The sequence below is a fragment of the Mytilus californianus genome, unplaced genomic scaffold, assembly GCF_021869535.1.
Source record: "Mytilus californianus isolate M0D057914Y unplaced genomic scaffold, xbMytCali1.0.p SCAF_36, whole genome shotgun sequence".
Classification (NCBI taxonomy): Eukaryota; Metazoa; Mollusca; class Bivalvia; order Mytilida; family Mytilidae; genus Mytilus; species Mytilus californianus.
In genome coordinates this window covers 200,884-225,700 of record NW_026262686.1, presented here as the reverse complement: position 1 = coordinate 225,700, position 24,817 = coordinate 200,884, and the positions used below count along the sequence as shown (strand labels likewise).

General features: G+C 32.6%; 1 protein-coding gene across 1 annotated transcript; it reads right to left on the bottom strand.

The window, feature by feature from the left end:
• Positions 1 to 2,266: 2,266 nt before the first annotated feature.
• On the bottom strand, positions 2,267 to 23,951 carry LOC127736717 (coiled-coil domain-containing protein 138-like). The gene is given in 10 exon segments (XM_052247302.1): positions 2,267 to 2,764; positions 4,476 to 4,666; positions 5,287 to 5,411; positions 7,107 to 7,317; positions 8,708 to 8,750; positions 8,752 to 8,828; positions 9,220 to 9,369; positions 10,602 to 10,727; positions 17,615 to 17,692; positions 23,895 to 23,951. Coding segments are annotated over 10 exon segments (1,206 nt in total). The 3' UTR covers positions 2,267 to 2,616.
• Positions 23,952 to 24,817: the final 866 nt, after the last annotated feature.

Here is a 24,817-nt window from a genome sequence, read left to right as displayed (position 1 = left end):
GGAGGCGAATGATATCAAAGTGACATTCAAACTCAAAGTCGAAAATAAACTGACAACGCCATGGCTTAAAAAGAAAAAGACAAACAGATAAACAACAGTACACAAAACATAACATAGGAAACCAAGGTCTGAGCAACATGAACCCCACCAAAAATTGGGGGTGATCTCATGTGCTCTGGAAAGGTAAGAAGATCCTGCTCCACATGTGGCACCCGTCGTGTTGCTCATCTTAGTACCAACCCAGTGATAATTTTAATTCGGTAGGTCACATTCAGGGAAAAGGGACCGGGATTGTAGTTACGACAATTGGAACATATCCGTCGTCATCTGTGAAACTGATACTCCATAATGGTCAACCAACTCGTGATGGCGTCTGAAAAATTTACGAAGGGATGATTTCGACTTCACCACTTGTTGGTTTGATAGCTTCCTTGTGAGCAGCAAACCTCTATCAAGAAATCATGATAGGAAATACAAGCCCGGGAATATCGTATCAACTGTAAGATATACACTCCGTATGCAGGTGCTGCTTGAATGTTGCTACATAGAAATGAAATGTTCACAATTGGGAAGCTTTTTGTTTTCAACCGACCATCATTGTCAATTTCTAGATGTTAGTCAAGATATGAGGCAGACTTAACTGTAACTTTGACCTTGACCTTAACATGGTGACTTCAAAATCAATAGATCTGTCTCTCATTATATGTGACCATATATACCAATGTAAGGTTGCAATTTCAGTAAGCATCCAGAAACGAAACTGATGGACTGACACATACATCAAAAACTATATATCCCACTCCAACACTTCGTTGAGTGGGCTATATATAAAGGAAGGTATAGGGTATAGGCCAATACGACAAAAAAAAAGAAATAAGTTGAAGGAACTGTTCTTTTAATTAGGAATTGAGATTATGTAGATTGAGTGTCTTCTGCAATCTTGGATTTGTCAAATAGCAGAGCACAATAATTCTAGATTTTTCATAAAATATGGAAATTTTGGGACAGAAATGCAAATCATTTGTAAAATTTAAATGAAAATCCGTTATCTAGAAAATCAGGTATTAAGTATTGTAGATTTAAATAATTAAATTCAATTAAATCTCAGAGAATTGATTTGTTTGTTTTTTCCCTTCCTTTATCAATATTGACTTTGAAATATAATGCATGTGATGTTAAACAATCTATTTTTTAGAGTCAATATTTAAAAATCTTTATCTTAATCAATAGTAAAGAATCTAAATTATGCATCAATACGAAACAAAAACATATTAAAAACTAACCCAGTGTTGATGTGTATTATATTGTTCAAAGCTTAAGTTTGAATTATTAGATCATTTTCTTGGTGATTCTTAATGTTTTATGAATTTGAATGGATGGATGGTTGTCTAACATCAATGGGAAAGTTAAATGCATATTCAGGATGAGAACATTTTAATGTGATATGAATATGAATCCTTCTGTGTATTAGATCGACAAGCTTAGGTTTTTAATGTGCTAGTTCACAAGCTAACAGTAGACAAGAATACCTTATTTTGACTCAGGGGCTGAAAAATCTTTGCTCTTATCCTAAATACCTATATATTGCCTGCTTAGTGGAGAGACAGCAATTTTCAAATCTTTGGTTTGATCGACCAGTGATTGAACCCACAACCTACCACACTCTAGGCAGGCTTGCCACCAAGAGACCACTGAGATGGTTTTGATGAATTTGGCTTCCACAATTTTTTTTTGTCAGGAATGTATAAGATGAAAGGTAGTCTGAAACATGTACTGCAAGCACTGAAAACACCGGATAAATCATATGTATACTGGATTCATTATTGTTCATGGGATACCAAATTGCGTGGACATAGTGAAAACCACAAATTTAAATGTTCAAAGAAATACAAATTTACCAGATTTTGACAAAACAATGAAATCAAATATCCACTAAACAACATTATTTCCTAATTCATGTTAATTGGTATCCATGAAAATAAATGAATCCACGATAATTTACTACATATTTTATGTGTTTATACAGGTGGAAAATAAACATGAATATCCCTGTCAATAATCTATATAAATATTTATATCAAATTTCAGATCAACAAAACTAATATCCGTAATTCAATTTATTCAAATAAATAAAGTATAAAATCTATCTATCAAATATCACTATGAATATTAACGCAAATGTTCGAGCAATTGAAATTTCAAAGATGTTCTTCAAAAATGTATTAAATTCATATAGAATAATATTTCAAATCACATATAAGCTCAGATCTAAAAATAAAATACCTCCAATACTTTCTGGTTGATAATGTTATACTTTTGCATTCAGCATTGGAATTCAAATATTCAAATTTCTCAATGAACTATAAAACTAAATTAAGATTTATTTGAAACTTCTCTAATTAAATAATTTCCAAATAGATAAGGCTGTGTTTCACAATGGTCATTTAACAACAATAATCTGTATTTTTGTTAAGGTTTACATTTTGTCATTGACTGTATAATCTTTTCTTGAAATGCAGGCCTCGTCTTCAGGGTAAGAAAATGTTATTAACCATTCAGTACATAAAATGTTGTAATAGTGTGACTATTTATAGTGTGTCTATTATTAGATTAATGCTATGATTGTACTCCTCCAGTAGAAGATAGATTAAACAGTATAGACTTGAGATTCAATGCTAGGAATGCTTGGTCAGTAGAACATCCACGTAATATCTCCTGAATTATACCAACTATTGTGTACACATCAAAAAATCTTTTGTTGGTTCTGTAAATAGAAAAACAGTTTTGTGAAGCCATGAAACAGTTTCTTGGCACCATAAAGTCTATTATCTGTATAAAGTGTTTACAGGTATTAGTGTTTGCCCTATCACACAAAAAGGGCATGGTAACTTAATTGAAAAAGGGCATCTAGAGTGTGCAAACATTTATAAAAAAGGGCACCTGCAGTGTATGGAAAATTAACAAAGGGGCACCAATAGTATGCTGCAGAAAACAAAAAAGTATCGGGTATTATACCAGTTCAATAATCACTATATGGAACATAAGTTGTATTTTAACCTTATTTTAACCATATTTAGAAATTATTGTACATGTTCTTGATGTTGATTGGAAGTTATTTAGTCTCATTTAAATAGTTACAAAAAAAGAGGGTTTGTTTAAGTGCACACCAAAGTGCTCCTAAGTAAGGGGTTTTAAAAATATAACAGGTGGAACAGGATATGATATATTGATGCAATAATACATTGCATACATTGCAGAAGGTATTAACAGTTGTTAGTTGGAAGTCATTTAGTCTCATTTAAATAGTTACAAAAAAAGAGGGTTTTGTTTAAGTGCACACCAAAGTGCTCCTAAGTAAGGGGTTTTAAAAATATAACAAGTGGAACAGGATATGATATATTGATGCAATAATGCATTGCATACATTGCAGAAGGTATTAACAGTTACTTTTTTCCACTGGACCTTAAGCAACCAACAATCAATCAATCATTTACTTTTTTTCCTCCATAATTGTTAAAAATAAAGGCATTTGTTAAGTGCTCCTATATAAGGAGGATTATAAATACAAGAAGTAAAACAGGAAGTGTCTATGTTCAAAATACGAATTTCTTTAAATTTCATACTGACCATACTCAGGGTTATGAAACAAAACACTTTTTTTATACAAATTTTGTCAAAATTATGTTTACCTTTAAAATTGTTTCACAATTCATTTTAATTTTATGCCTACTTAAATAAAGTTGTTCACGTGTAATGCTGTACATAAACAAATGGATAACATGTGGACATTTTCATTCTGACATTTCTGTATTAAATATCTACTGTTTGTTTATAATTATCTTAAAGCCCTAATTAGCAGTAAACAATCATAAACAGGGGTGATAAAACTGCCAAAGGCAAGGTATTTAACTTTATCTCATTGTCAGTTAATTAGAGTGTTACACAATCAGATAACAATTTTAGCGGAAATGCCGATGAGCATGAAATTTTGAATTTTTATTTCTGTAAAGGCTTCTATTTAGGGCATTTTCGAGACAATGGCGTCATCCAAAATAGTGAAAAAAGGGCATGGCGTCATTTATTAAGACAAAAAAAGGGCATGTCGTCATTTAAAAATGGCATGGCGTCTATCCATGCTAAACATGCTTGGGGGAAACACTAGGGATTCACCAAAATATCAAAATATTTTCTATAGGGTTATATAACTAATACATGGGCTTATTGCTTCCAAAAAGGTTAAGTATTATTTCATAGGTATTGTTGACAAACAACATTGCATTATACACAGTTGAGCAAAGAAAACCAGGCAAAAATTAAAAAAAAGTGTTTGTCATAAAATCAACATGAAATTTCTAATTTTATAACATTAAAACTGTCCATTTATAAAAAAAAATGTGTATTCAACTGCAACTTCAGCTTCTGTACAATAAGAATTATGGTTTCCCCCTTCCCTAAACAATTTCAAATGAACTTACTTGTATTTGGATAATTTCTGAAGAATTATACTGAGTTTTTCCAATAATTTATTGTCTTGTGTAGGTGCTCTCAGTACCATAGCAACAGTTCTAAACCACTGCTCATTACCACAGCTCTCTAGGAATGGAGTCTGGAAAGGTGTGTCATCTGACAACTGTAGGAAGATACCCATAGCAGCGCCCATAAATGCCTGAAAGTTTAAATTAGAGTCATTTAATATCCTCTAGCAGTCCATTGTTTATTAACTATTAATTATTTTCTTCAATAAGGTTAATATAAGTAGATTTACTCTGCCCGTCTATTTTCATTTACAAGTGCTTACATTTTATTTGTTCATCATCTTTAAAAAAAAATAGTAACAATGTTGTTTGCCATATCTGTAAAAACATAATAGTTTCACATTAAGAATTCTTATGCAAATCTTATAACATGCTTCCATATATTTAAAATGTTCCAAATGCATATATTTCAAAGCTCAAAATTTATCAATCTGTTAAAGATAGCATTAAGAAGTATTTGATTGAAAAACTGAATCACATTAAAATGTCTATCTTGTCATTGATTTTCATTACTTGCCATGTATTGTCATTTTTTTTTTAACTGATAAATTTTTTTTCCAGAGCACCCAAGTTTACCCCTGGATTTTTCGATGTTTTTTTTTGCTTAAAATTTTTTTAATATAGAGTTTTGTGGACTGTGTGTCTTTTTACATTTGACCATTGTGTTGGCTTTTTTCTTAGACTTATGGTTTTTAATTCCGTCTTGTTATTTCCTCATCCTTTAATATCTTTATATTATCTTCTACCCTACCTTATTAATAGGTTTAAGATACTGTAATACAACAGGTGTAGCTTGATAACACAGAAACAGTTCTTTACACACATCTGACTTCAGATCATTCTTCAAGACATCAAATACATGGGCTACCAGATCAACTGTTTGATAAATACACAAAACATTAAATACATGAGCTAACAGATCAACTGTTTGATAAATATACAAGTATATCATTAACATATAGTAAAACAAAATCTTCTTTGAAGTTCAGGAAAGTCCTCCCATCTTTAATGTCTAAGTCTTCTACAAACACATAAGGAAAACATTCAATTTATTCCTTTGTCAGTCAATGAAGCATAAAAATTGGTACTTTAAAGCCACTTATTCTGCTTGAAACATAAATGCAGGAATATTTATGCAACAATACACCTTATATATACTGTATCAAGTCAGGAATATGGCAGTTGTTATCAAATAGTCTGTTTCTAAGTATGTTGATATTTGTTTATGTAGCAGTTTCGTGTTTCTGTTGTTCCCTTTTTTCCCCTCTTATATTTGATGTGTTTCCCTCAGTTTTGGTTTGTGACCTGGATTTGTTTCAGTGAAATAGATTTATGACTATAGAACAGCGGTATACTACTATTGCCTTTATTTAAGTGAATTTACAATTTTTTTTTCATCTATACAGGGCTTATACTACTTCAGAATCATAGGGAGAAATGACTTCTCTTTTTGAAACTGAGAGGGAGAAATGGTGAGATTTGAAAGAGAAGTGCTCGTTCGCTCGCAGCGCTACAATGTGAGGTTTTTACTATAATACAAAGAGCCATATGTATCTTATTTCTTTTATATTGTTCATGTTGTACCTGGGTATACAATTAAAGTAACAGTTCAAATTCAAAGTTGTTTAATTTAATCATATCTAGTTGCACAATCATATTAGTCTTCTTGTCAGAAAAAAACAATTAAATATCTGGCAATAATAAAAAAGATTTTTTTTTATATCAAAAAGGAAAAAAAAGTTGTTATATCAATTAAAATTGATAGTATAAAGTTAATGCCTCTGTTCTGGGATTTTATACTCTTATCAGAAATATTTTCCTTTTGTTACATGTAGTGTAAGACACAATAGTATTACTACTAACAGTGTACTTGAAAGGCTAATTGAAAATGTTTAAAACATTTAAACTAACCAGTGTACACTACATTTGTATTTTTCACAATAGATACTTTGAAAAAGTATTTGTAATTTCCTTCACAGACTATGGGAGATAACTCTAACTTTCCAATTAGATCTTGATTTAGAGAAGACATAGAGATTCAGTAATACTTATATTATCCTTCTAAAGGCTTTCATCTTCTGTGGATTCATAATTATTTGTGGGATACCAATTTCCAGGATTTTAGGGATATATGTGACCCACAAATTTAAATATTCAATTAAGTTCAAATGTTCTATAGGCTTGTATGCAGACTTTGGCAAAACCATGAAATCAAATAGCCACTAAAATATAATATTTCCATAATCTACGAAAATAGTTACCCATGATAACAAATGAATTCACAGTATAAGAGGCATGTGCCCAAATATAATAGTTGTAAGTCTACAGAACATTTGTTATTTGCAGAGCTGAAAGGTCAATCTCCATCAGTAAAGTATCAGTAGTCAATACTAAATTTTCATCTAATCACAGCAAATAGTCAAGTATGTTTGCTTTTTTCTATGTATATCAAACTTATATAAAAGCTAATTATCAGAAAAAGACAAAAGGGAGATAATTTCAATTTTCTTAGATACTGCATCTCTAACTGATTATAAAGCAATAAAATTTCCAAACATAACCTCAACTTACCTTGTGAAAGAGTTTTAAGTATAATTAGAGAGGACACGAGCCTGACATGTTGGTTAGAACTTCTAAAGTAAATGCCATCTTTTGATTTGTCTAGCTTTGCTGGTGACAAAGGGAAATCACTCTTGTCACTACTAACATCCATAAATTTGACTGTTTTAGATCTGTATAATTCCTCTCCTAATCGTCTTAGTGTCGATGACAGGTTAGATTTCTGAAAAAAAATAAAAATTATAAAATGGTGAATTATTGCTTTATCCTTTTTAAAATTAATTCAAATATTGAACACACTTATCTCCAATTTAGGGGGTACTTTACTTTATTTTGCTATTTGTTTTATGTATTTTTGTCATATAGCTCTTCAACTGTTTCAGTACTTATACACCCCTCGGATTTCAAATGTTTGGCTTTGAGTGTTCCTGATGAAGGTAAATCCATAAAAGCGCTTCGGACGCATGAAATTATTTAACGCGTTGTTTTCAATTTTTTACTAATGATTCTCGCTCTAGAAACTCCTGAAAAATCAGCAAAAAAATAGGAATGATGAATTGGTGATTTCCTAACCTAAAAAGAACTAGATTGGGAAGAACATATCAACAACATTACCAGCAAAGCCAGCAGAAGCCTTGGTTTCCTCCACCGAAACGTACGCATTCGCTCTAAAAGCATCAAAGAACAAGCATACAAAACTCTAGTAAGGCCCCAACTAGAATACGCCACAACAGTATGGGACCCATATCATCAAAAACATACTGACCAAATTGAAAAAGTTCAAAGGAGGGCTGCGCAATACATCACCAAGCGCAACAGAAACAGATCAAGTGCCACGGACATGATTAACGAATTGGGTTGGAAAAGCCTCCAAGAACGACGCAGAGAGGCCAGGCTCGCAATGATGTATAAGATTGTCAAATTTGAAAGACATGTACCTCCAAAAACCAACTAAAATATCCAGACACACACAACAGCATGGATACATGGTACAAACAGCAACCAAAGACTGCAGGAAATGGTCCTTCTTTGTGAACACCACCAAAGACTGGAACCAGCTTCCCTTGGAGATCGCCACATCACAGTCATTTGAGACATTCAAATTTCAAATGACCAACCTTACAAACTAAAGATGAACTTTTGCTTTTATCCTGTTTTTAACCATGCGGAACCAATTTTGCCAGTATATTCAGAAAGTTGAATGTGGGCAGTATATGGAAGAAGATTTGTTTAGATTTAAGGAAATAAATTTGACCCATAAAAGAGACATGATAAATTACTTTAAATATTTATTCATGGTCTCTTTTTTTTTTAAAGTGAGTCTTCAAAAGTTGTAAGAAACATGTGCAGTACAATACATTAGCCATAAAATCAAAGATCCAATGATGTGAATCCACATCTTTTATCAACCACAATAAAAAAATTGAGGATCCCTTGGGAAAAAAACATTTTTTGAATGGATTTAAATTTGTTTTTTTTACATAATTTTTGTTCCTTTATTTCAATTTTCAGTTATCTGCATTACTAAAATTATTGCTTATTTACATATTTTGTGCAGCAATATTCTGCCAGATACAATACAATACTATATGAATTATATATTTATGACTTACCTGTTGGCCTGAAGCTTGCACTACATTGACAAGGGACCAGTATAAATTGTAAACAATGGAGGCTAATCCTGAAATTATTTGGAGGGAATTCTCTCAACATATCTACTGAAGTAGGTAAAATCTACAAAATATAAATGAACCAATTTATGTAAAAGTTTAAAAAATATTTTAAAATTTACGTTTTTAAAATTTTTCATATTTTTACTATTGAATTGAATTTTTCAAAATATTATCTGAATATATATTTTTAATTATTTACCTATACATCAAAATTGAGAAGACGTTAATGAGGCATTCAAAAGTTTTAAGATAGTTAAACAAATGTGTTTTGTAGTTTTTTTTTGTACTGATATTTAAATATATATCTATAATTAAATAAACCACCTGCGATATTTTCAAATAAAATTCTACATGTCTTTTGGTTATTTGTGTTGGGTTGCTTTTTCACTGACTTAAACCCTCCACTTCAATAAATTTTATTCATAGGACTTTTTAAAAAGATCTTTTGATACCTTTAAAACTCTTTCCAGTATGAACTCTGTTGAAGAAAACCTTTCTATAGCTCTGGTGGGTTGGTCTGTTACAGTGTATCGTAGATGTGCATCACAGATCCAGTCCAGCAATATACCCATGATGTCATAACTACAGGCACTGGTTGAAAACTGGAAAATAAGTAATTATCAATAAATCAATATGAGGAATCGAAACTAAGTTTCAGTCAATACTCAATTCAAGAGAAAAAAAATGAGAATAAAAATTTAATCAGTTTGCAATGGTATTCCTTTCAAAAGAGAAAAACACTGGGCAGCTTCAGAGCAAAAACACCTTTTTAAAACATCTGATAAATTCTTTGCAGCAAACAATTTAAACTTCAACAGATTTTTTTATTGTATTTCAAAAAGTATAAATTATTTCTGAGTTAACTCCCTTTGATCAATTACACTTATGCTTACTGTGTATTTTTTTGTTTACTTGTTACCAAGCTACTGCAAAAAAAAAAGGTTAAACCCAAATTAAATCCTTGAACTGTTGTGCTGTCCAAAATGAGATCTTTTAATAACTAGTGTATTCAATGTGTATTTTTATATAAAATATCGTGATATTTGATTTATATGAAAATTACAACTTTTATATATTTATATATATGTTTCTTAATCTGATATCATGAGGAACAATTTATCCCCCAATTCTTAGTACTTTATCTTGATCTAAAACTTTGATCAATTGAATTTGTATTATCAAATGAATTTAATCATCAATACATTTTGTACTATTTTAAAAAAGATCAAATTAATTTAAAGTTATTTCCCCTTGATCAAACGTCACTCAGGATGATTTAGAACATATTGTTTTAAACAGAATGTTGCCCTCTAGACATCCAAAATTTTTTTTACATTGGCTTGCTGTCTCGTCGATACCCCAAACATCACCTTTAAATCATATTCGAATGTGAGATGACAGATTTACAAGGTTTTAATTTGGCTGATTTTCAGTAAAATTGTACTTCGACAAGCACAATGTAAATTTCTGGATTGCATCTGTGCAAGGTTGAGAGAATGCACACCATGTCTCATGTTTCAGTCCATTATAAAAATAAATGAATCTCGAACTACAGTTCAAAGTTACCTTCTCCTGGTTGAAGACTTATATTTTCTTAATTGCATCCTTAATTTATTTATTTTCATGGGTTCCAATCTTTGCGGATAAAAAAAAAATTTAATTTCACAGTTTAGCTAAAGTTTGCACATATATGAAATTTGAAATTTTTTGTTGATCATTTGAATTTTTGGTTAACCTTTATCAAGGAAATCAACGAAATTGATACCCCATCTCCAGTAACTTTATTTTGATAACTATGCACTTTCCCCTGCTAACTCAAACATGTCAAAGTTACCTTTTTCTCCTTCTGTACTTTGATTTTGTCTTCCCTTTGTTGTCCTTTCTGTTTAGGCACAGCAGTAGATAAGGCTATGTTACCCAGTTCTACTTCCTTCTGTCTTTCTGCAAAGTCTTGTTTTCTCTGAAAAAATAGATAATTGCATTGAGATAATTTTATATCATATATATTTTTACTTACCAGTCAAGGAATATACATTAGGATTATCTCCCTTACAATGTTCTCATAACTCGCAACACCTGGATGATTTCAAACATCTATCTAACCTTGATCATCCGGGTGTCCATCCTCCATAGTTTATTTTTCGGCGGCAACAAAATAAGACGTTCTCACTGTCTGAGACTTTCTAGTAGAGTCTTGTCGTTGAAATTTTTTTATATGTACTTTTGATATTATCGTACGGTCATATTAGACGATCGCTGAAGAATATAGACACTCACTCGCTGATGAAAATGCTGAAAATCTAGAATCAGATAGTGCAGGTGAAACGCCAACGGGTGACGTTCTCGTGATAAAAATGGCGAGGACAACAAAAGACTCTTCATCGAAGAAAAAGAAACGTGTGTCAAAGACCTCTGAACTTGAAAATAAGTTTACCAGTATTGAAGACAGGTTTGATAAGAAATTTGATATGTTATTTGCATTTTTCAACAAGTCATGTGCTACTACAGGTAGTTCGACTGTTACAGAGGTTTCTCAATCTGGTGGTTTAGCCACGCAGAAGGAAAAAAGTTCGGATAACGTTCCAAGTGCAGGGGAGCGTAGACCTGTAATATCTTTGAATGCAAATCTTGATGAGGACTTGGGAAGTCCTAGAGTTAGAAATGTTGATTTTGACAATAGGTCAGAAATTTCTCTTCATATAGACAGTCGTGAAAAGGCTGATTTACTTGATCTATGTTCATCAGAGGATGAAGATTCTCGTGGCATAAGTAGTCCTGCTTATTCTCAGGCTGGTAATAAATCTAAAAATGTTGATAGATTTAGCCAATATTTACATACTCAACCTGTTAGTAACAATGTTGATAGTCAGTCAAATCAGAGACAAACAAGTAACATTGATAATAATAACAATAAAACTGTAGACAAGCAGTCAGATAATTTAAAATTATTGTCCAAACTGTTCAAAGAAGATATTCCTTCAGAATCTTCTGATAATTCTGGTGGCTTGATCATTGATGAAGCACAGGTTAGAATTCTAGAACGTTCCTGGAGAACTAAAAATCCAGAGAAACTTACAGCATTTAAAGATGAATACCGTAGTTGTTTTCCGGTTAATGATAAATCTAAAAGCTTTTTGCAAGTCCCCAGTTTGGATGATTTATTAGAACCAATGATAAGTACAAATAGTGTTAAGTCATGGGATAAACACAAGCAGTTGGTTACTCAACCATTAAAACAGATAGAAAACCTAGCCTATCAAGGGCAGGTGGCTTCACGCATGGGTATTATATCAGTGTTGTATATGCAACAAGCATTATGAACCTTATTAGAGAGGGTTGAAAATAAAAATGTTAGTGATGAAACTTGTCAAATGGTGAAAGACTTGTTTGCAATTTCGACAAAGTCTCTTGATCAGGTAGGACACACAGGTGCGTTTAACCATATGATACACAGGAAAGCTGCAGCTACTGAGTCTGGTTTAAATAATTTGAAAGATATACAGGCTAATGTGTTGTATTTACCTCTTTCTAATGAGAGTGTATTTGGTAAAGGTTTGGAGGACAAACTTGAGAAACGTAAAGAGCAACGTGAGCAACTGGACGATCTGTTACCAGAATATAAAAACAATAATAAGAGAAAGTTTGATTCTAGTCAGGTGCATCAAGATTGGCAAAATAAAGCTCCTAGATACAGTTCTAATAGTTTTAATAATAACAATGCTAATTCAGCTGATAACAAACGCTCAGGGTTTAATTACAATAAATCTTCTGTGAGATCTGCTCCTAGGAAGTTTCAGAAGGACAATAAAGCTGATGACTATGGGAAAAAAGATAATGAAAAGAAAACAGGTGAAAACTGGAATTCTTTTCGGATCCCAAAGAAAAACAGTAGCTGACTCAGAGTTGAAGGTAATAATTAATCAGAATCAGTCCGAGATATCAGTTGGGAATCGTCTAAGATTTTTTCTGGAGAATTGGAAAAAAATAACAGACGATCAATGGGTCTTGTCAGTAATAACAGAGGGTTACAAACTAGAGTTTCTAGAAATGCCATTTTGGACAGGCATACGGAAAACCTCTGTGGCATTAAAAGACTCAGATATTTTAATCCCAGAAATAAATACTCTTATAGAAAAAGACGCTATAGAACCTGTTCGCCAGCAAGATGCAGCAACAGGTTTCTACAGTGCATTTTTCCTAGTCCCCAAAAAGAACGGGACAATGAGACCAGTAATAAATCTCAGACCCCTCAACAGGTATCTCAAGAAAATACATTTCAAAATGGACACTCTCACAAAAGTATTAAGCTTGGTAAAAATAGGAGACTGGGCCATTTCTCTAGATCAAAGCGTTGCTTATTTACACATCCCAATATTTCAAAAACATCGCAAGTTTCTCAGATTTTCTGTTCAGAACCAGTGTTATCAGTGGAAAGTTCTTTGTTTCGGACCGACTTCAGCTCCGAGAGTCTTTCCAAAAATGGTTTCTGTAGTAGCAGCTTTTCTGAGAACTCAAAATGTAAGACTATCAGTCTATATGGACAACTGGTTAGTAGTCAATCAAAGCAAGAATCAATTATATCTAGATCGAAAGAAATGTCTCGATCTCCTAATTTCACTAGGTTTTCTTATGAACAGAGAAAAATCAAGTCTAGTACCCACTCAAAAATTGGTATATCTAGGTGGACAGTTTCATTTGGACAAGGGACTAGTTTGCCCAACTCAGGAGAGAATAGTCAAACTGAATATGGCAGTATTAATTCTTTCATCAAGGAATGCAGTGTCAGCATTTGACTTCCTACAATTACTAGGCATAATGGCATCTTGCGTAGAGTTAATTCTGACTGCACGCTTGTTCATGAGACCCATTCAACTGCATCTCCTCTCATTTTGGAGACCAAGTTGTCAGGATCATTCCATAAAGATCCCAGTTACACCTCATCTGAAATCACATCTCAGTTGGTGGAAAAATTCAGCAAACATGCAGAGAGGCCAATATTTTCAACTGGCTCAGACTTCTGTCACCATAACGACAGATGCTTCGAAAAACGGGTATGGGGGTTTTATGAACAATCAAATATTTCAAGGGGAATGGTCAGAAATACAGAGCAAGAAGCATATAAATTCCCTAGAATTGGAAGCAGTGTTTTTAACGCTGAAACACTTCCTAAATCAGTTGAAAGGACAATATGTTCTGATAAGATCGGACAATACCACAGTGGTTCAATATATAAACAAACAAGGGGGGACAAAATCACCCACTCTTTGCTACCAAACATGGGATTTATGGAATCTTGCAATTCAAAACAATATTCGGTTGAAAGCTGCTCATATAACAGGAAAATCGAACATTTTAGCAGACCAACTCAGTCAAACCAAAATTCAACATACAGAATGGTCTCTGAACAAACATGTAGTTCAGAATCTATTTCAAATTTGGGGGACTCCTCTCATAGATTTATTTGCCTCAATAGACAATCGTCAGACAGAAATTTTTTGTTCATGGAGCCTACATCAGAAAGCTTTAGCTCTGGATGCTTTGACAATTTCATGGGAGAGAATGTACGCCTATGCATATCCCCCAATTTGTCTGATTCCAAAAGTCCTACAATATATGAGGCAGTACCATTGTCAGATTTTGTTGATAGCTCCCCAATGGCCATGGAGGCATTGGTATCCAGAGCTGCTTCAATTATTGATAATTCCAGAATTGTTATGTCAACCGAAAACTCGGATCTATCATCTCAATCCACAAATTTCAAGCTGACTGCATGGCTTCTATCAACGAACGGTTTACAACAGAGGGCTTTTCTAAAGGAGCTAGAGAGTTACTCTCCGCATCATGGCGGAAAGGAACTCAAAAAGATTACTGCTCAAAATTCAAAAAGTTCAATAGCTGGTGTTGTACAAGGAAAGTTGATCCACATAAAATATCTTTAAGTCAGATAGCTGATTTTTTATCATATTTATTTGATAGTGGTTTGCAATACAGAACAATTGCAGGATATCGCTCAATGTTGTCCACAGTATTACCTCCAATAGATAATTTCAAAATTGGACAATATCCTAAAATAATTAGATTGATTAAAGGTGTTTTCAATACCAGGCCTCCAGTCGCAAAACTACTACCCGAGTGGGATTTGCACATAGTATTAAGAATGTTAGAAAATTGTCCTGTTGGCACTGTTGAACAAATGAGCTTAAAAGATTTGACTTTAAAAGCTGTATTCTTAACTGCCATTACTACTTTCAGGAGATGTAGCGATCTGCAGGCACTAAGAACGGATGAAAGCTCCATGAGAATACAGGCTAATGGAATTACTTTTATAAGACATGGCCTAGCCAAACAGGATACGGAGAAACATTTTGGAGCAAAAATTTTCGTACCTACGTACACTAAAAATACTTCTTTAGATCCATGGAAATGTTTATTACAATATTTAGATAAAACAAAACTGTTGCGAAAAAAATTACAGCAAGACCAAAGAGGGAAATTATTTTTAGCTTTATGTGAACCTCACAAACCAGTTACTTCTCAGACCATTTCACATTGGATTGTTCAAATCATAAAACAGGCTTATTCTGACTCTGAATCATCAGGGAAACGGAAAATACATGCACATTCTACAAGAGCTATTGGTCCTACTTGGGCATTCTTTAAAGGAGCATCTATCAATTCGATCTTAGAATCTGCAGATTGAAGTTCGGAATCTACCTTTAGTAGATTTTATTTGCGTGAATTGGATGTAAATGTGTTACAGAAAATAGACTAAGTTGATATTTTCGGCGAGTTGCTCAGCATGTTTTTTGTTATTCATTGAAATGTTATTGGTGGAAGCATTTTAAATGGTGGAAGAATTTTATATGTTTTTAACTATGAACTACATTTGAACTTATTATGAAGTTTGAAATGACTTAGAATCACAGAGAAGTTTTCTGTTATTAGATATGTGTTGTAGAAAGTCTCTTCAGGTGAGATAATTTACTTATAACACTCCTCCTTAGGTTCAGACTGCTTTGAAATCAGTAGTAATCCTAATGTATATTCCTTGACTGGTAAGTAAAAATATATATGATATAAAATTGAGAATTTGTTTTCAAGTTCTAATTTTATGAATTATTTTTACTTACCAGTCAAGGCTCCCACCTCCTCCCCAGTTATAAATAATTTTCGGTATATGGAATAATTTTGTTCCCGCCGATAAATTGAGAAGGATCGACACCTGGATGATCAAGGTTAGATAGATGTTTGAAATCATCCAGGTGTTGCGAGTTATGAGAACGTTGTAAGGGAGATAATCCTAATGTATATTCCTTGACTGGTAAGTAAAAATAATTCATAAAAATAAAACTTGATAACAAATTCTCAATTTGAATGTTATTTACTTTAATCATGTTTATGGTGAAAAAAAAACAATGTGTAAGATAGCAAATCTAAATTTTGGTGTTTGTAAGCTTTACAACAAAAAATCTCAAAATACAAAAAATTGTCTTATTTTTTTTGTACATGGTATTATATCTGTGAATATATTGCTTTTTGTAGTGTTTCACAATTGTCTACTGAAATTCACAGTTATGGTACTGTACAATAAGTTAAAGATCCATGGATGATTCAATAACAATGTTCTGCCTCTTTCCTTGAAACACACCAAAAAATCTACTTTTGTCTTTGTTTGTGTATTGTATATTCAGAAATAATTGCTTGCATTTATCATTGCAAATTTTCAAGAATGGACTGATATGCGAGTTTAATTATTGCGATTTGAAAAAATCTGCATAAGATCTATGTTTCAGTGTTTAGAATGCAAGTTCTTATTATGGCAATACTCACACAGTCGCATTATTTGCATTAATAAAAACCTCGCAATAATTTCTGAATTTACAGTATGTGTTTTTAGAGAGTGTTATATTGTGTAATTTGTTATGTGTTAAAGGGGATTTATAGTTTAAGCATGCTGTCCAAATATATACAATATTTATTCTTAATGAAATAGTGTACAATGAATTTAATGCCATCTAAGACAATTTAAACATGACAATGACAAAAGATAGCAAAGTAACTATACTGCTTTCTTGCAAGAACTATAAGAAGTAAGATTCAATATTTAAATAATTCTATCACCTTCAGCAATTCCTAACCAAATACTTGGCTTAAGATCTTACCTGTAAGTTTGTAAGTCTGGCTTGAACACTCACAGCTTGTTTCTCTAACTTGTCATGCTGAGTTCTTACCTGTAAGTTTGTTAGTCTGGCTTGAACACTCAAAGCTTGTTTCTCTAACTTGTCATGCTGAGTTCTTACCTGTAAGTTTGTTAGTCTGGCTTGAACACTCACACTTGTTTCTCTAACTTGTCATGCTGAGTTCTTACCTGTAAGTTTGTTAGTCTGGCTTGAACACTCACACTTGTTTCTCTAACTTGTCATGCTGAGTTCTTACCTGTAAGTTTGTTAGTCTGGCTGAACACTCACAGCTTGTTTCTCTAACTTGTCATGCTGAATTCTTACCTGTAAGTTTGTTAGTCTGGCTTGAACACTCACACTTGTTTCTCTAACTTGTCATGCTGAGTTCTTACCTGTTAGTTTGTTAGTCTGGTTTGAACACTCACAGCTTGTTTCTCTAACTTGTTATGCTGAGTTCTGACCTGTAAGTTTGTATGTCTGGCTTGAACACTCACAGCTTGTTTCTCTAACTTGTCATGCTGAGTTCTTACCTGTAAGTTTGTTAGTCTGGCTTGAACACTCACAGCTTGTTTCTCTATCTTGTCATGCTGACTTCTTACCTGTAAGCTTGTTAGTCTGACCTGAACACTCACACTTGTTTCTCTAACTTGTCATGCTGAGTTCTTACCTGTAAGTTTGTTAGTCTGGCCTGAACACTCACAGCTTGTTTCTCTAACTTGTCATGCTGACTTTGTAATGTTTCAAACTGAAAAGAGATATCAATATATCAAAAATAATTATAACATATATTCAAATATCTGTTTTAGATTTTATCTTCACTCCTTTAAAAAAATGTCTAGCTGTTGTATTTAAACCTTTTATTTCAAGTGTTCTGGATACAAAATGAGATATTTCCACAATATTTTATGTGCCATGCCAAGCAGTCATTTTTGTCTTCCTTATTGGAATAAATGAGAGAATAAGATGTCTTTGCTAAACTTTTCTATTTGTGAAATGATTTGTGCCCCCTTCCATAACCTAATATAAATATAAGGAGATGTAGTATGATTACCAATAAGACAATTATCAACAAGTGAACATAGGATGAGGATATGAACAACTTTAAGTCGCCATGTAGCATTTAACCATTAGGAAAACTCATACTCAATGGCCCTGGGACTAACAAAACTTGAAACAATTCAAAAAGAGAAACAAATGGCCTGATTTAGGCTTCCCTTTTCTCCTTTTGATTGATTGATTGATTGTTGTTTGCTTAATTTTCAGTGGCAACTATTTCCTGCAAATTTTGGACGAAATTGTCCAAAAACTAGTTAAAATCAAATTGCACTTACAGAACTTGTAAATATTGTATATTCATATCAGTTACATCAGAGGCGTATGTCAATATACATATATCAAACCCATCATGTGAATATTATGATAGTTTATCAACCCAGTAGTTGTTAATAAACTCATCATAGTTACATCAGGGGCTTATGTCAACATGTATGTCAGACCTCACATGTGAACATATTGTGATAGTACAAAGTAGTTTATCTGCTTTTAGTAAATACGTGTATACTGATATACAGAAGTACTGTAAACCAACTTATTTATCCAAATACTTTATTTCATGTTTAGCCTTTTTAAGTTGACTTTGCAGTGATTTATTTTCCTGATTTTCTAATTATCTTAATCTATTCCTGTAAAGGAAGACCCAAGTTTATCATATTCCTATTATTTTGCTACCGTCGAAAGTTACGAAAATGAATCGCACGCCAAAATAAAATGGTTTACAGCATGTAATACAAAAGTCCTGGACTATGAACACTTGAACAGAGCAATTTTAAACAACATCATCCACCATGAATTAAGTAGGTGAAAACTGAAGGGGGAAAGATAATCACATTTCGGTTTCAACAGTATTCCTATGATAGGAATGGCTGAGACTTTGTTGCCTTAAAAAATCACACATTTTTTCTCAGTTTATCTTCATGATATATCATATCAATATTAAAACTGATTTGATTACACAAAAATGTCCAATGTCATTGAAAAGTGTATTATTTTATAATAATTTTGACCTTATTATTACTGTACTTTTTGATTCAGGAGTAAAACTTGAGTGTTAATTTGCATGTGTATTTTTTTTACTTTATATAAAAATAAGGAGATGTGGTATGGTTGCCAATGAGACAACTATTTACAAAAGTTCAAATGAAGTGGATGTAAGCAATGGGAAGCATGCCAGAGCCCTGTAATGCAAATACTCTATAGAGGTTCTAAAAAGCCTGAATCACTCATTTGGTGAAAAATTTCACATTTGATATTTATTTTCACCTTGATTGCAGTTTCTTATTGGAAGATTTTATTTAGCTGACCATTTTTGCTGTTTTCTTTCTATCTCTAATAGTTTTCAAGAAAATATCCAAAACAAATAAATGGGGAATGTGTCCATGGGACACAGATGTTCCCCCGCTTGCATATCATATAAATTTATAAAGGGACATAACTGAAGAACGGTAAAAGCAACGCTACCCAAATTTGTACTTGATCTGAGTTTTGTGGTAATAAGTATTATGTATTAGTTTCATAACATTTGGTTGAGGCAAACTTAAGAGAACAGAAACGAAAAATTCAGCAATTTTTCCATCTATAAAGGGGCATAACTCTAGAACAGTAAAAGTGACACCACCAAAATTCAAACTTGATATGTATTTTGTGTTAATAAGCATTGTGTATAAATTTCATTACATTTGGTTGAGGCTAACTTAAGTTAGAGAACGGAAACGAAAAATTCAGCAATTTTTCCATTTGTAAAGGGGCATAACTCTAGAACGGTTAGAGTGACACCACCAAAATTCAATATTGATCTGTATTTTGTGGTAATAAGCATTGTGTATAAGTTTCATAACATTTGGTTGAGGCAAACTAAAGTTAGAGAATGGAAACGAAACAGTCAGCAATTTTTCCATTTGTAAAGAGGCATAACTCTAGAACGGTAAAAGTGACACCACCAAAATTCAAACTTGATCTGTGTTTTGTGATAATAAGCATTGTGTGTAAGTTTCATAACATTTGGTTGAGGCAAACTAAAGTTAGAGAAGGGAAACAAAAATTCAGCAATTTTCCATTTGTAAAGGGGTATAACTCTAGAACGGTTAAAGTGATTCCACCAAAATTCAAACTTGATCTGTATTTTGTGGTAATAAGTATTTTGTATAAGTTTCATAACATTTGGTTGAGGCAATCTAAAGTTAGAGAACCGAAACCAACTTGGGACGTACGGACGGACAAGGGTAAAACTTAATGCCCCATCTGCTACGGCGGGGGCATAAAAAACACTTGTCATTTACTGGCAATAGCTACAACAGGAAAACAATTGTCAGTTTTGTTAATTTCATTTATTTGTTTGTCTAATCTTGCGGATCATTTTTGCTGCTCACAGTTTGCATTCAATATATATTTGAAGATAATTTTAGGAAAAAATCATAATTTAATGGTAATAATTCCTATTAGGAGTTGACTGACAATTTTCTTAATTAGGTTTATTGTTAGATCTTATTAATCTGATCATTTATGCTGTTTACTGCATTCAGTTTCTTTTTATCTTTTAAAATTTGGAAGATAGTAGACAAACAGGGATGAAAAATCCTCATTTAAGGGCAATAACTCCTATAAGAAGATGTGTGATGTTGACCTTTTTAAGAAGTTGATTGATAATGAAACAGACACCAAGTGATGGCAATTTCTCCCATGGCTCATTGTGCCAGGTGAGCAAAAAATGGGAACTTAAAAGTTTGTTGAAACCACTGATAAGCAATTCCTCATCTTGATAACCAACTTGCATCTTTTTTCATAGCATCATTTGCCTTAACTAGTGTTTCAAAGTTGTCTTTCAATCTTCTGTTTTCTTTTATTTTCTCCTTTAATTGTATTTCTATCTTCACTATCTCTTCTTTGTATTTCTGTAATATAATAATATTATAAGTTGACAGATAAACAACAAGAACAAAACATTGGTCCCTCTTCTCCTTCTGAAAATATCAACCACAAGTTGAACAATAAGATACTGCTCACTTATGATACCCCATCTTATTTTTTATTTTAAGAAACCAGTAAGAAGAAGAGCAATAGTGAAAACATATATATGCCTGTCCAAAGTCAGGAGCCTGTAATTTAGTGGTTGTCGTTTGTTGCTTTATATCATATTTGTTTTTTTCGTTTATTATTCTGTACATAAATCAGGCAGTTAGTTTTCTCATTTGAATTGTTTTACATTTGTCATTTCGGGGCCTTTTATAGCTGATTATGTGGTTTGGGCTTTGCTTATTGTTTAAGGCTGTACGGTGACCTATAGTTGTTAATTGCTAAGTCATTTAGTCTCTTGTTGAGAGTTACCTCATTGGCAATCATACCACATCTTCTTATTTTTATATTCACAGAAATGTTAATACCATACATGTATATAAAGGTCCCCTTTAGACCAGAGGAAAATTACATTATGATAGAAGTGGTCTTTGAAGTTTGTTGAAGGTTTTTATGCTTTTTATGCATACTTAACCATGAGTAAAGCCTAGCAAAGCCAGAGGTATTTTTAAAAAAAGGCATACTATTGAAAACAAATGAAACGGATCAGAATTTGATACAAACTCAGGTAAACATATATATTTTGATTTCAATTAGGGAAAATGATTTTATAAAGTACACATTGTGACATTGCTGATTTGAGCTGGATGTGGTAGCTTATATCAAGTATGTTTACTAAAGCTCTTTTCATGAGATTGATTGATTGATTGATTGATTGATTGATTGATTGTTGGCTGTTTAATGTCCAGTGGCAAATATTTCATGCATGTTCAGTATGAGAGCAAATTAACAATAAATACAAAAGGTAGGTCCTGTAATAGAGGCCATTAGTGATGAAGGTCTGGTAAATTTGGACTGCCACTGGCAAAATGAGGGTATATTGGACTGTTGGATAGGGACCAAAACATTTCCTTGCAACAGGTCACCTACGGACCCTTCAATGAGTTGTTGCACAAGTTTTTAACATGCAGAGAGCGTGGCATTCTCTTTGGCTGCATACTTGTACATCCCGGACAGCCAAACGGACACCCCACTTTTGCAATGGTTTTACTGCCAGTCGAAAGAAGACCAATGGTGACCATATTTCTATTCCCCCGGTTCATCCTTGGGTGCCTATTCATAAGATGCTTTTAGAACCCAATAAAAGAAACTCAGTGAAACATACCATAAAGTGAAAACAGAATGTCATATAGAAATAATAACTACAAATTCCAGCAACTAATATGACCACATGCATATTTCCTTGGTTTCCTTCATAGAGCCCTGTTTGAATAGTGGGAATTTTGTTTTTTGTGTTTTCCAAGATTTATTACCTACATGCAAACTGCCTTAAATTTATGACATATAATTTTGTCTAGATAGGCTAAGAGTATATTTTCTATTATTCCTTTGTATGCAATATTTCATTGGTTTAATAATTACACATGAAATCATTTATTATTAATAAATAATAGGCGAAAAATAATGTCTGATTCCTGCCTCCTAATTTTGATAGCAGATGCTAAATGAGATCATATTGCCTTTCACAAAAATATTCTAGAAATTGCATTTTGTGTTATTTAAATGGACTAAAAGTATTTTGATGAACACTTTAACTTATGGTTCTATACAAATTATAATGATTTCCAGTCCAATGAGGAACTGTGTTACAAAAAAAAAACCAAAATAAACATAACTTTCAATTTTCATACTGATCATCAATTGGACTCCTGTATCAAGAGATGATATTATCTAGCTGGATAAATTTTAATTGTAAACATCCTGATCAAGATAAAAGAAGAACTTTAATTTTTTCATATACATTTGTATATATCACATATTTAGAGAAAATAATAATCTGATCTACCTAAATATTGATTGGGTTTGACTGTACAGTATTGCAAGTTTTCAATATAGGGACTAAACATATTGGTTTAAATACCAATTAAAATGACGTTGTAGAGTCAACATTCTACTTAAACTATAATTCAACAAGCCAGGACTATTAATTCATGGGGTAATTTTGGCAGAAAACTTGTCATAAGACATTTTGACGTGAAAATATTTGCTTTTGTGATGTCGACTTTTTCAATGAAAAGATCATGTATGCAATTGGCCATTCTAATTTATCTTTCTCAGTAAATGCCATAAACTGTAATATAAAGGACTATATGAGTCAAAACATTTTGAAATATGTCTTTATTAGGCTCTGTTTGTATAGCACAAGCGAGTACTGTGTGTGGAACTTGTGAAGAATCAACAATACTGAAATGGATATGTATTGAATGTGATTTTTATTTATGCCAGGACTGTTATGTTAAATTTCATTCAAAACGCAAAACACTGGCACACCATCTTGTAATAGACATTAAGGAATATGGGACCGAAAAAATGTTAGACAAAATTCTCAAAGTAAAACTGAAGGAAATTAATTGTGAAGGATCTAAACATTACGACCAGAAATGCACCTTTTTTTGCTTAAATTGTAATAAACCAATCTGCTCAGTTGTGTAGTAATATGTCAAAAAGACTATGATTTATACAAGCTAAGTGAAATTTTTGAGGAAAAAATATGCAAACTTAAAGACATGAAAGTCAAAAGTGATGAAAACATTTCTATATGCAAATATGAAGAGCAAGAACTGCAAGTTATGCTCTCCAATGGAAGTAAACAATTTAATGACACAAAGAAAGAATTTTGCAAAACCAAAAAATGTTTATGGATCGTATACAACACTATTTTGACAGCCTTTTAAAAGATGGGGAAACACAGTGGAATTTTACCAGAGAGACAATCAATAAAGAACTTGAACTATCCAAAGAAATAGTCAACAAATGGAAGAACAAAAGGAACAATTAGACCAGATTTTAAATCACCATAAAATCTCAGAGATTCTTACTTCAAATGTGTCAACTATCTCTAATAATTTACCATCAAACTGTTTATCAGATGACATTGCAACAGGCTAAGTTTAAACCTGGTATTCTATCTGTAATAAGAGATTTTTGTGACAATATTTGGTTATTTGGACATCTCTACAAGGGTTCTGATTACGAAATGATTGGATTTTATTCAACAATAAAATGCTCCGCTGGGCGCAGCTTGATACGACCGCAGAGGTCAAACCTTGAACAGTTGGGGCAAGTATGAACACAACATTCAAGCTTGATACAGCACTGAATTTGGATTGTGATTAAATATTTGACACAGCATAGGTTTCTGACATGTCTGACACAGAATGAATGTGGTCTAAGAACTTAAAAAATTTTAATTTACCTATTCAAACCATATCATTATTATTTGCTTTAAATTTATATATAAATCACAAATAACCAGTTTAAAATGGAAAATTTTAAGGAAAAAAAAAGGAAAAAAAATCCCTACCCCAAATTTTTTGAACCCCCTTATGATTCATCACCCCCAAACTCAATCCCAGCCTTCCCTTTGTGGTATGGTACCTTGCAGTACAATTTCAGAGAGATCCATACACTTGAACACAAGTTATTGTCTGGAAACTAGAAAAATGCTTGTTTTAAGGCCCCTTTTTGGCCCAAAATTTCTACACATTTAGGGCAATTAACCCCAAACTAAAACCAAGCTTTTCCTTTGTGATATGGAACCTTGTAGTACAATTTCATAAAGATCCATACACTTACACACAAGTTATTGTCCTGAAACTAGAAAAATGCTTGTTTTTTGCCCCTTTTTGGCCCCTAATTCCTAAAATTTTGAGGCAATTACCCCCAAAATCAATCCCAGCCTTCCCTTTGTGGTATGGTACCTTGCAGTACAATTTCAGAGAGATCCATACACTTGAACACA